The sequence below is a fragment of the Paralichthys olivaceus genome, chromosome 2 (assembly GCF_024713975.1).
Source record: "Paralichthys olivaceus isolate ysfri-2021 chromosome 2, ASM2471397v2, whole genome shotgun sequence".
Classification (NCBI taxonomy): domain Eukaryota; kingdom Metazoa; phylum Chordata; class Actinopteri; order Pleuronectiformes; family Paralichthyidae; genus Paralichthys; species Paralichthys olivaceus.
Window position 1 is genome coordinate 28,171,413 of NC_091094.1, and position 14,112 is coordinate 28,185,524.

The 14,112-nt window shown below is 39.5% G+C and overlaps 1 protein-coding gene across 1 annotated transcript in view; it reads left to right on the top strand.

The window, feature by feature from the left end:
- LOC109640020 (receptor-type tyrosine-protein phosphatase gamma-like) overlaps positions 1–14,112 on the top strand; it is a 350,667-nt gene that overhangs the window by 214,822 nt on the left and 121,733 nt on the right. Inside the window, exon 3 of the mRNA XM_069513834.1 lies at positions 7,309–7,491. Coding sequence (XP_069369935.1) covers positions 7,309–7,491 — 183 coding nt within the window. The remainder of the gene's footprint in view (positions 1–7,308; positions 7,492–14,112) is intronic.

Genomic DNA, 14,112 nt, shown 5'->3' on the forward strand with positions numbered 1-14,112 from the left:
GATAGGCCTACATATATTTAGGTGTGTGTTTGTGTGTGCGTTTGCAGCTACTTTCTGTGATAATGTGTCATACAGTGTGTGTGTGTGTGTGTGTGTGTGTGTGTGTGTGTGTGTGTGTGTGTGTGTGTACATATAACTCCGTTTTCTCTGTTGCTGTTTCCATGGCATTGACCTTATCTGCCCTCCTCTCCTCTCCCTGTATATATCTGTCCAGCTCGCCTCTTGATGTTCTCCATGTTTTTGGACTTTGTGATTTTCCGCAGCTGTGTCTTTCATCATATCACATCATCCTCTGCATGCCAAAAGGGCAAACATGTGGGCATGCAGTCATTAAAATCCCCTGCAATGTAATTACTCAGTTGCTGTCAGACATATATAGTTATGGAAGATGTTCATTTACTGAGTGGATATTATGCTGATATCTGTGATGTTTCACTGAGAGAAAAAGAGTGAGTGGGATGTACAGTAAAAGATGGCATTCTAAATGGATTCCTTCAAACATGCAACACAAACAAAAACACACTCAGAGAGTCATAGACCAGAGCTGGACCTCTCTCCAGCACCACTGTGTTTATCAGTAAATAAATCAATTATGGAGGCTCTGTCTTTTCAAGTTGCTTTTAGATTTGATTTTCGATCTGGCATGTGCAAAAGCAAATAAATGCATTTCTGCTCAACTGCCAATATAGAAGTGGCAAAGGGCAGCTTTGGAATGCAGTTTTGAAGCAATGTTTGTTGCTAAACTCATACTGATATTTCTACAGATCACTGGGATTTAAAGAAAAAATCATTCAAATTTCATTATATCCTTTATATGTAACAATCATTAACTCCAGTTGTTCAGACTGGTGACATGTGATATCTTGAGTGGTTATCATCAAGGACTATTTTAGTTTAAGACTATTTTTTTTAATTACTCTTTATTCTATATTCTGTGTTAAATCATACACATCATTTAGATACTGGTGAAAGGCCTATGACCAACGCTGTGTTTACACCAATCAATCAATCAATCAAATGTATTTATACAGCACGGTATCACAACAAACAGTTGTCTCAGGGTGCTGCACAAAAGTCCAAGATCTTAAGAAACACAAAATCCAACTTGTTCCACACCGAGCAAGCATGAGCAACAGCAGGGGGAAAAACTCCCAGGTGGAAGAAAAACTCCGGCAGAACCAGGCTCGGTGTGACGGCCTCTGCCAGGACCGGTTGGGGTGAGTGGAGAAAGAACAAATAATATAGGGGATCAAAAGGAAATAAAGGGGGAGGTTGAGTCACAGTGTCAGGCATGGTCTTCCAAGTGCGCGTTGGTCCCCCCGAGCACTCCTGCCTCCCTCATGGTCCAAAATGCGCAGTAGTAGGACCCATGGCTAGTCAATGCAAAGATGCAAATAAAGCCTCTTTTCTATCGTGAGTTGAAATATTTGAACTTGAGCAAAAGATTTGCATGAAGCGATGTCACAATAGCCAATCTCCATTGATCACTCATCCGAACTAGCAGTTCATCTAACCAGTAACCTGATCAGCCCTGGATAAAAAACTGGAATTGGCAGTCATCCAAACGCAGCTCCTGGAGAAGGCTGTGAAATTCCCTGAGCTGCGTGCACCTCAGGACGGTTGTGTTAGCCCACACACAATGGTGCTGACTTCCACAACAGGTTTCAAGTAACACAGCATGAAAATTTGCTTTGTGTTTGGTGTGAACGCACCGTGAGGTGAAACAGCTCTATAAGTCTAATGTTCACAGTCTATCCAGGGCCAAAGGCAGAGTAACGAAATTAGCTGCGAGCTGGTGAATGTGGTGGAGCATCGGGAGAGACAGATATTATGCTGAGTGAGTATTGGACTCATAATTATTAGATTATTAGTTTCATAGCTTGCAAAACTGGGACATAATCCTGGTGAGGTAATATGTCCATAAATAGACAAAGACCCTGCAGATTATTCAAAACTGCCTCTCTCTTGCCAAGAAGACACATACAGACTAACAGAATATGACTGGTGATAAATGCTTAAGTTGCTCCACATCAGCTGCATGTTAAAATGGCCAACTGTTTGATATAAGATTAATAACCCAATTAGATTATGTCATATTTATCATATGTCACATATGCAACAGAGTCAGCTTGTTCTGCTGTCCCTAAGTAGTTCACTGTGACCAATCATTGGCCCTTTGCCCAGTTCAAAATCAGGGAAGATGACTGTGATTTTTAAGAGATGTATGATATTATGACATCTTGAGCTATTTCTGTACTGTATGTATTCCAGTAAATGTCCAAGCAATACACATTACCTTTTCCATCATGTCTCTGTGAAAGTTGCTTTTTAACAGCTCGTCTTGTTCTCCACATTTTAGAGTTCAACTAGTTTCCACTGACAGGAGGATATGTAGGACTGCAGTACTCAGTGCTGCTTGTATAGAACATGATGGCACCAAAGCTCAGCAGCTTTGAGCCTGACATAAAGGAGAATATCTGAATGAAGGGCTGAATATCGAGCAATTAGTAAGGATTCTGTGGCCTATTATAGAATAGAATAGAATAGAATGCCATCATAACACAATGAAGCAATGGCGAAATTAAAGCAGCTACCACTGAAAGGTGCATTTAGTAAAAAATAAATAAAATATAACAATAAAAATAAACAAGACTTTAAAGACTATACTAAATGTGGTTGGATATTATAACATAATTTTTTTGAGTTCAGTGTTCTGACAGCCCATGGATAGAAGATGTTCCTCAGTCTATTGGTTCTGCATTTTAATGACCTGATCTAGGTTTTCCACCTCACAATACACGTCTGAGATAAATGTAGGAATTGTACACCACTTGTACAACAGGATAGCAGGTGGGTTACTTCAATTGCCATGCCAAAGTCTGTGTTAACTCTATCATTCAGAAAAAATACCAGTGGGGATACCTATACCATAATACTTCAAAACAGAGCATAGTTAATTACAAATCCAGAATAAAAGTCTGTCTTTTTAAATATAATACTGAGATTAATAAAGGCTTATAAGGACAATCATTCTGATCAAAATCATAATATCAGAACTACAGTCAGTGTGTTCATTCAATTTAAAGAACAACTAAAGAGCAGATTAAGATCCAGAGATTGAACACAGGAACGGCAAACCACACTTCTATCTACACACATTTGTGATTCAGGGTGTGCTTGCAAGTATAAAGTTAACTTTAACTCAGGAAGACCAGAAAGTGCTTTTCATCTTTTTAATAGATTGAGATTAAAATCTATTTTTCAATCTCAATAAACTTGAAAAAAAATCAAATGCAACTGTCACATACTAGCAAACAGTAGCATGGTATTGTGTAAAAATGCAACACTTGGTCAAAAATCCACTTGGTGCATAAAAAGGTTCACATTTCTGAAATCATTTTGGAGAGTACTATTTTCTCCATTCAAATGAACTCTGGGGACCAGTATTTGTTGAATATTGTGAGAGGGCAGGCCATGTAGATCATGTGTTTCACAGATAGGAATCAGTCCAAGCAGAAATCCATTCATGAGAGCCAACCAATCAGAGATCAAGCTCAAAACAAATATATGTTTATAAATCTAAATGCATGAACAACCAGGGAATGATACACACACCAAATTAATGGATTCAATTGTTTATTGGTCATGGTGCACACGTCAATGTTAAGAACTGAATGTATACACAGGTTTTCCATGAGATACATGAAGTTGATGCTATATCAACCTTAAAGGTTATATGTTTTTTAATGTTCCATATAATGGCTGTGAAATGCTATTTCACTCAGGTTTAGAGCAGTTCAGTTGAGAAGATTGGAGTTTGATCCACAAATATTTAACAGATTAGAACATTGTCTTCTGTATTTCTATCAGCCAGGTGGCTGCATATTATTTTATTTTCGGTTCACAAGTTGGAAACTTGGCTTTGATCATATCATAATATTTATATTTTAGAATGTTGTTGAAATATATAAATTACTTATTATTGATTTTTAACTTCACATTCATTCTTAAGATGCGTAGGCTGTTTATTATATGGTTGCTGTCCTGAGAGGTTCTTGCCCAAGACCATTCCACTTTCATGGTGAACAAGAATAAGAATTGAAAATCTAATTTAGTTTTCTCTTTAAAATATGTGTAAGCATATCATTCTGTTGTAGATAACACAACTTATGTGAAATAAATGTAAATTCAATCCACATTTCACTTTTTCACAAAGTAAGGCCCATAGCAGCATTCTATACAAGCTCAGGTTTACACTCAGAAATGGAAAGGACAGAGCCCTGCAGCATCAACAACTGCCTAAGCAATACACTGGTTTGTGCGACTTTATTTATGACTGTCTCACTGTCTATGGCCATGAGGATTTCCTTTTCAGTGCACATTACCATGAAGGCCTCCAAGTGCTGCTGAGTCAGAGAACTTCTTAGCCTGTTCTTAACGGACTTCACTGTTGAGAAGAGACAGTCATAGACAGCTGGAGTGATTGGAAGTGTCAACAGAAACTTATATGGCAGTCCAACTGCATGGTCGGCATTAGTGAGTTGTGAGAGGATGAGATGAGTACAAATGGTATAGTGTTTGTGGGTTGTACAGATCCTACTGCTGCCATATGTCTGGCTCCATTTACTATATGATGGTCCATCGCTATCCTCCTCATCTCTTAGTGGTATCTCATTACCTGTGCTGACGGTGTAACCCACCAGAGACGACTAGACAGCTCAGCATGAAATGTGCCAAGAGCAGCTCTGTCATCAGACATGAGCAGACGTTTGCTGGTTCCTTAGAGAGCCGAGCCCCTGGGCCCATTTGCTCTCATTTGAGCAAAGTTTTTTAGGATCAAGACCAGAAAAATCTGAGGGAAGTTTCATGTAAGTTGAAAACCCACCAAAGTGTGGTATCAGTCACAGTGTCCAGAATGACATTGTGCGCATTGACCTCAAAGTAAGCCTCATGTCATATTTTAAGGGCTTGTGGCACATCTTTGGTTTTTTTTCTGAGAGTGCAGTCAAAGCTGTCTTCTCTTGCCCAACCCATTGATCCATCAGCTGCTCCTTTCACTCCCTCAAATTCCTTAACCTCACTCTTAATGCTGGTCTCTGTCCCCTCAACCCCTCAACAGTACGGGCAGTACTTGAAGAAGAGCTTGGATGTATCCCTCCCTTTTGTTCCTCACTGCTCCCCTTACACTCCTCTCTCCCTCAGCTGAGACTAAGGTCAGTAGCAGGCCAACAAAAAAATGTATCCTAGAAATGACGGAAACACCCAAAGACCTTAGCAAGAGCCTGGTCCTTAGGCCACAATCTGGTTTCACCTGGTGTCACTTGTCTCTTCCCACCTTGGCATATGTCTTTGAGAGAAAGTGCAACATTATTCAGCAGGGAAAATAGAATTGCACTTTATCAGAATCAGATTTATTGGCCATGTATGCATACACATATAAATAATTTGACTCTGGTTTTTCCATTGCTTCCTTTTCCATAATCCTTTATAGAACACTGCCCATTGTATCTCCCAGTACCAGTCTCAGAATACAGTATGCGCTTCTGTCCCATCTCTGTTGCTTGGAGAGTCTTAAAGGAATACAGATAGTCCTTTGTGCCATCAGCTACCTCACTTAAGTTACCAACATGTGCAAATGTTTATTCTGAGCTTGTGTAACAACTCTGAAATGTGTGGTTTTTGTGGTCGAGTTGAAGGAGCTTCTGCCTCCTGCATTGTTGAATGTTAATGTGCTGCTGAAGGCAGCGGTCATTCTTACTCAAGACTATACAACTATAGAAAAATGTCATATTTGGCCTTGATATGTTTTCAAGGTATTAGCAGCCTCTCCTCTGTTCCATCTGTAGCTAAATCCAGGTTTGCCTTTGTCTTTGGTTATGTCTCCATGGTCTTCTTCTTCACTTGCCTATGATGTACAAGCATTTGGTTGCAAGACGATACACTTTTCACCTCCACCTGTGTAGCATTAGAAAATCAGCATCAGTGCTAATCTCTACGGGTCTTAATTATTCCTGTTGTATGTGTGTATATGCCTATAGAGCAGGGAAGTGAGATCTGTGTTCACAGGAGACACATGCTGAGACAGATTCTAATGCAAGGTGTCAGCTGATAAATTCTGAGCCGTACACTTCATCATCTGAGATGCATGTTAATAGCAGGTCTAATCTTTACTGAAGTGCTTATTTTACTGCATGCATGGGTCATGGTTAAGTGTTCTGTGTTTTTTTTTCTTCTTCAAATTACATTTTGTTTGATGAAATGCTACTAAGAGGAAGGCAGCACGTCACTTTCGCCACCTGCTGTGTACTCTGTTAGTTTAGCTTGTCAAATTAGCAATGTCATCCTCAACAGCCCCTCTTCTTTATAACCTGGACTTGCTTGCACCCCTCACCTTTATATAATCCATCATCTCCCTTTTAACACTTCCAGTGACACTGATTGTTACCTAACACGATGAAATGACTTGGTCCCTTAGGTAGTAGCATTCATCCACTCTATTGCCATCCAGAGGCTTTGGTGTCACAGCTGCCTGATGTGAAACTTGAACTTTTAGAGTAGGTTAACCAACATGGCGATTGTCAAATTAAATGATTTGTTTCCAACTGGGTGTCTGGCCCAACAACTAAGCAGCGCACTGGGAATGTCCCTGGAACGTCTGATTGGCCACTCCAGTATTGGCTTCAGCCCAACTCTTTGAGTGAACACTCAGGTGTTCAAACAAGGCCCTGTGCCATTTCAGTCCTGGCCTTCCCTCAGACTATCTTTATCTCACAGCCTCTGCAAAGAGTGACTCCAATGCTCTTCTGGCCTTCGGCTTTCACTCCGTGGACAGTTACACACACACACACACAGACACACACGCACGCACACAGGAGTTCAAGGGCTCCCCATCAGCTCAATAATGTCGTGATTGACAGTGATTTCAGATGGATTGTCTGACAGTAAGTTGAGAGGGAGCTTAGCAGTGCAAAACCTAACATAGAATATATTGAATATGTATGAAGTTGCAAAAAGGCAGCCATACATCATGACCTTGTGATAATGACATTTTGAAATGTTCCATTTACAGCATGAATGAAAATGTTTTACTTTTTCAGCTGATGCCTCTGTTTGGGGTTCATGGTATATATTCTGAGGGAAATGTTTGATTGGAATCCAGATGACTTTGCATTGCACAGTGTCAGCTGTTCTGGAGATGGCTCTGAAATTTAATTTATATCTTATGTAGCCTTCTAAAGCCTTGTCTGTTTCACATTAAATTGTGTCTCTTGCATACTGAGACCCTGTGTCCTCTTGTGTTTTCCTCAGGTCTATATGGACCAGATGAGGGCTGGGCATCTGCCTATCCAGAATGCAGAGAGAGAAACCAGTCGCCAATCAACATTGTGGACCATGATACCAAAGTATCCACAGAGTATCAGGAACTGACACTGGAGGGCTTTGATACTGAATCCTCTAATAAGACATCGATGAAGAACACTGGAAAAACAGGTACAGTAAAGACCATACAGGCTCAAGCTTGAGATTGAATTTTTCCTGGTTAAACCCTCTTGATTTATGTGGGATAAGCTTTTTTTTCCTCCACTCATTCAGACTGAAATGTTTGAGGCTGTAGAAGTAGACAGTCAGCTAAACGTTGAAAGGGAATAACTAAGCATATGGACATAGGGAAGACTGAGAAGCAAATAGGTGCTGATATGATTTGTCAAGCATTTAAAACGCCTTGTAGGTCCACTGTACTTCAAGTATTTTAATGCGTAGTCTGTACAGTATATTTTTATCTTGTGTTTTCTTATGTATCCTATCTTTCCTCTTGTTGAATTTAAGATTTAGTCTAAACCCCAAAATAGTGGGATGGTGTTATTCATAGAAATGTTTATGACAGAATGCTTATAACCACATACAGTAAGTCTGTGATGGTTCAAAGACAATGACAAGCTGAAGTGTGACGCCTCTGATAATCCTAGCTCATACTGGCAGATGTCAAACATCTGTTGCATCACTTCCCTGCACATGAGTATGAAACAAGACAGGTGCAATATGAAGCGAGTCATTGATGATGAAGATTACACATCCCACTTTCATTCAGACATGCTGCAATCCGTATTAGCAGTGCCATGGCAGGTGTCGCTGCCGGTAGGACTCAGCAGCAGGCCATCTGCATTCGCCTCTCTTGGCATGTTGAGGACCCTCCTTGTAAGCCACTGGAATTTTTCACAATTCCAGGTTGTCAGTAAGATGGATGATCCTTTCCCCTCACTGGAGAAATGGAGTTGAAAAGCTTTTGAGAGGCAGAGGCCACAGGTGGTTGGCATAGCTGTTGACAGCAGTCTTGAGTGGTAACCAGAGCGCCGCACAGCTGTGTGTTTAGCACAGTCCCGTTTAACATCTAATCATTTGCTCAGCCAAGGATGTTTGAATACATTCCCAATTTGTTGTGCTGTAAGGTGTACTGTTGATTTAGTTTAGCATGAAATAAAGCACACACTATAAACTCTAATAATAATGATAACAAAGACAATAAACATTTATATATCTAATCCATTCAAAAAACACCAATATTTGATCCAATGAACATTTGGAAATAGATAAAGGTGTTAACACGTCTGAGACAACAGAAAGTGACATATCAGACACAAATTGATTTTGTGGATTGATCATGGACATTCATTTAGGCCAAGAGATCAAGATATCATGAATATCTGCAAGTGCAAATTTACACAATAAAGTAAGCTTTGCAAAACATAGAAATGTCTAAAGGAAAGAACTTGATTACTTAATCTTGCTGATTCATATATTATATCTTGCTTGCTTAATCCCTCTGTTCCCTTTAAAAAAAGAAGAACAAAAACAGCAATGTACTGTTTGTACAATATATTTGCCTGCCAATTTCTTGGCCAGGGGTCTCCAGGAAGTGCCAAGAAAAAGGAATAATTGTAAAAAAAAAACGATGCAGTCAATTTTTCACCATAATTGGTGTACTGATTAAATGAACAAATTTGGTTTTGCCAAAATCAATGGTTTTCTCTGTCTTAAAGACCTTTCTACAAAAAAGGCTTTGAAAATGACTGGTAACTTAAAATGCCCTAATGCATTGCACCGGGTAATTGTTGTGCAGTTTTGTTGTATGCCGCATTTGTCCTCATCAATCAAATATTTCATGAATTTAAAATGCAGAATGAGGAAGACCAAACCACCGATCTTCTGATAGAGGACGACCGCTCTAACCCCTGAGCCACAGCCGCCACAAATGTATTATAAGCTGTTCTTGTGTAAGAAATGAAGAGTAGTAGACAGTACTAGCTTTCACATGTAGACTTTATTTTAGTAGCAACACACAGCAAAAATACCAGGTATACATTTGATCTGTACTGGGGAATAATATGCGTTCAGCTGTTTATCACAGTTAAATGGTAAATATGAAATGAGACATGAGTCTAATATAAAATGTGACAGCCAGTCCTGGAGGCTAATATAGCATGAAATACAGATTATTGTGAAGGCTTTATGAGCTCTACAGAATTGTGGGTAAAAATAAATAGAATATTGTAAACTGTGACAGTGGTAGTATAGAATCTTTGATACAGACATTAAAAATATCTAATTGGAACAAACTTACACATTATTGGAACAGACATAGATAAAAGAAAATGTCTGCACCACTGTACAGCACAGGAAAGGCAAAGTGGTACAGCACATGCTGCTCATTACCACAAAAAGTGATCATCTCTAATTGTTGTGGTCTCGCTTTCACTTTCTGCCTGTCAACATTCTTTCAACATACGTCAATAACAACACATGGTTTTTTGATTATAATTGTTTTTATAAATGACATATGTCACTTGTATTGAATCACAATGAATGATAATGATACGTTTGGTCAGATTCACAATGTTGTTGACTTTAACCACATAGTTAGTGATTCATTTTCTCTCTGTTTTTAAAAAGACACATTGTTATACACGTATCAGATTTCCATACCATGCCTAATGACCAAATCTACCTGATGGTGGAGACAGTAAATGTGGTTTATAACATGGCTTATCCTCTTTGGATCATGAATATCATCAGCAAATTTCATAGAACATTTTTTGGACTGAATCTGCTATGTTCAACAATTTGTATAAGAACGATTACTTGGTATGTCATGATGTGAGCAGGCTCTAAAATGTTTAGGGATTAGTTTAATTACTATATATATATACAACTTTCTACAGCATATTTTTGGCATTTGTAGGTCACAAATATGTTGTTCCTAAATATACAATGCTAATAATATTTAATAAAGTATTTTATGGTTCTTCTCTGAGCTTGTGGTTATGACCAATGAAAAATCCTGGTCTGGCTTCATACAAGAAAACTTCAGACTCAACTTGTTTTTTTTATATGTATTTGGAAGAACCACCATCTTTAGTGAACTTTAGGATGTTGCTGCTGCACAGGAAGAGTAGTGAATGTGAACCCAGGTCTCTTGAGTGCACTTAGTATCAATCTCAACCTGTTGACTTCACTGACGTTAATACATTGAGTGCTTCATTCAGTCAAAAAAAAAAACACAGTGAAACATCACTGATTACGCTTCCACCACAACATTACTGGGAAAGCAATTTACTTGTACGAGTGTGATTTAAGAGACTGGGTTGAAGCAGCTCATCCATCAGCTCAGAAAACCAAACACCTGCAATGCTCATCTCCGTTTTACACAGCTACCTCATAAATGCTCTTTTAATGAACGTGGCAGCAGTTGACAGATGCTGTTCACCTCTGGTGTGTTTTTATGGAGGGGTTTACATTGTCACTGATGTGTCACTTTCCCAGCCAGGAGGGGCTCGTCCTAGCTTGAGGGTCTCCTATCCCCACAACATCTTTTGCAGTCAAGTTCGAATATGCCAATTGTTCTGTTTAAATCCCCCATTATTCTTGCTGTTTATTAGGCCTTGCATTTAATAGTGCCATTTGTTGCTGCAGAGGGAGCATTAATTACACAGTTATCCACTCAGGCAAATGTTAACAAACTTTCCAAACAGCTAACCAGAGAAAACAGCATGGGAGATAAAATAAAAAAAGTGGTTCCTGCAGCTGTTTATGAGATCCTGGGGTTCATATATTGTCAGACAGCTGATTTGCATTCTAGTTAAACGTGAGTGTGAAGGCATCACTAATGGAAATGCAATGATCAGTGCTGGGATTCAAGAATACATGTCTGCAACAGATGCTGTGTTAACTCTCTCATCTATCTTTAGCGTTTACTGAGCACAGTGACACTAATTCTATCACATGATTGACCAGACACTGAGGACTTTGATTTTTAATTAAAGGTTGTTTTTTTAAAAGCCACACTTAACAGGAACAGAAGTACTTAAGTACTTACGTGTAAAACTTTGCTAGTGGCCCCTAGAGGCTGTGATATTCACCTCACCTCACATGCTGATGATGTTGCTGCTGTTTGAACTTTAGAGGTGAGCACAGCTCTTCTAATGTCATTCTTTCATTATCTAAATTATTGTGAAATAATTTGTTATCACACTGATTACAATTGTCCTTGCCCCCCAGTCCCCCTTAATGTATGTTGTCACACATTTATAATATACTGGATGTTGGTTCAGCACTACTGTCCAGCTTTGGCTGCACATACTGTATATGCATGCAATACTGATGCAGGCAAAACCAGCAGCGGCACTCAGCAGCTCATGCACAATGCCAACACATGAACAGTTGGATTGAATCCAGTTATTTTTTTCGTATTCTTTCCCTGTCAATGTTACCTGCCACCAATGCCACCTGTTACCTACACGGCTCATTACTTGTTATTGGGTTTCAATTCCCATGAGCATGAGATGCTGGTGGAAAGCTCATGGAATGTACTAACGTGCGATTTGGAGTTTAATTCTTCCAAGAGCCACCATCTCCCAGACATTTCTGCTGTATTATACTAATCTTTCTTATTCAGTCCATTAAACTGGAAACAGAAAATACTTAAGTGAGATAAAGAATACTGTAAATTCACTCATTTACTGACACGATCTTTATGAATGGATATAAATGGTTAAGAATTATCCCTCCAAAGCGCACTTCACTTTTTCACTCACCTCCTGAATTTTAACAAACAGCAGAACTGCAGTCAATGGTAATATGAGCTGCGGCTGTAGTTAATATCTAATATTATATCTGTGTGTGAAGCTCTCTCCTTGTGTGTGTCTGAATACATTTTCTGTCAAAAATATGTCTCATGTGCTGGATGTAGAGGGTGTGGTCTCCAAATGATGCAGGAAGCCAGGGGGATTTCAGTGACATATGATCTTTTTAGTGCAGATCACCTATCACATAAAGAAAAAACATTTTAAAAAAGCTTAGTAGACATTAACATGAAAGCAACAGGTTGTATGGCTTCAGTTACATGGGGGATATTAACTGCAGCCCCTGTGTGTGATCTGCTGGGAGAAGTTGACTGTTGCTTACATGGTGCCATGCAAGCCAGAGAGGCACATGGATACCAAACGTCCCTTCCACATTGACAGAAACTGCTTCAAAAGAGTGCAGGGTATAAGGCAGAGGCAGCAAGACCATTCGTTGGAATATGTGGGTCTCTGATAAGGCAGTGCTGGCAGGTTCTCTGCTATCAAAGCTTATAGCAAAGCAGAAGAAACCTCTCAGAGACACTCATCGCCCCCACTCGCCAAAAAAAAAAACCAGGCCCACACAAAAATATACTGGATGAGAGGCGATGAGCCCAGCTTGCTTACCGTGCAGACATGTTTAAACATCTCAGTGGGTTGAACGCCAAAGCAGAATGAAAACCTTCGATCATCCACAGACAAGATTCGGGGGTTTAGGGGCAGGCTCACTGTGGCACAGGGCTTTGGACAGCGGCTCCATGGATGTGTTTCCTCTGGCTTCAGCAGCACCAAGAACCTTCAGACATTAAAGTGATGTATGAACTCATTCCACATGATTCAACTTTTGGCAGAAAGGACTATGATAGATTCAAGACCCATTCAGTCTGGGAAAACTGAAAAGCTAATTTTGAGACAGAGAGAAGAACAAACACAAAGACCACACTTTGATTTAAGTTCCCACTGAATCACTTTTGGTGGGCCTCTGCATCGGATTTCAAATCCATATCCTGTCAAACATTTTAGCAAGTCTTTTTCCCCTGACCTACTTGTGTGAGTTGGCATTCTCTCCACTCTGACCTATTACTCTGAGCAACAGGAGATAGTACCTCTCCGTTGAACTGGGCTTTACAGTGGTCTCATATCTCCAAAAAGAAAACCTTCTAGCTTGTTTTCTTTTAAACTCAGAGTTAACTGTTGATACTATGGTCAAAATCAATCGCATTTTCATCTCTCGTCATTGTCAGCTTGGTCTGTAATACCCAAATAGCCCTTTCATTGGTTTGTTCATAATTAGCATATTGAGTAACAACATGTATTTGTCATTAACAAATAAAAGTCTACAGTGATATAAGTGAGGACAGTTGGCACAGATGTGAATTTGGTTGTTTAAAAGATACTGGTTTGAGGCTATGACCATGTTGATTTAGCTAAATTCTACAAGAAAATCCAACAACACGCACAGTCAAATTCAATATCACACCATCTTTGGGACAAGCTTGTAAATGAAGAGAGGCTAGTTGTTGTTGTTATTGCAACCTAGTGATTGTTTTCACAAAGCCCGTCATAGACATGGATCACACCGCTTTTCTGTGCAGAGGTGTAGGCTGTTGTCTGATGGTGCTATAACCGAGCAATCTAGAAGTATGGTGATTTAAACACTGTAAAAAAAACAAAAAAACAGAGCCAGCCTCAAAGTGGGCGACCATCTTCCTTGACTGGTTGAGGTAAGCGGAGGAAAATGGGGAAGAAAGGAGAGGTGGGTGGAGAAGAGGGAAGAGAACAGAGAGTCCGAGAGGCAGAGAGAGAGGGGAAAGAAATCATCTAGTGTCACTAGATGCATGCATTGTGACACTAGATGCATGCATAGATATAATGATGCTATTAATCTTTGCAGCACCAGTTCATAGTTAATGATGATGATGAACAGCACAAGTATACTGTAACCATGTTAAAGGATGTACATGTTTGAAAGTCATGTATATCTATAGCGCTGTGT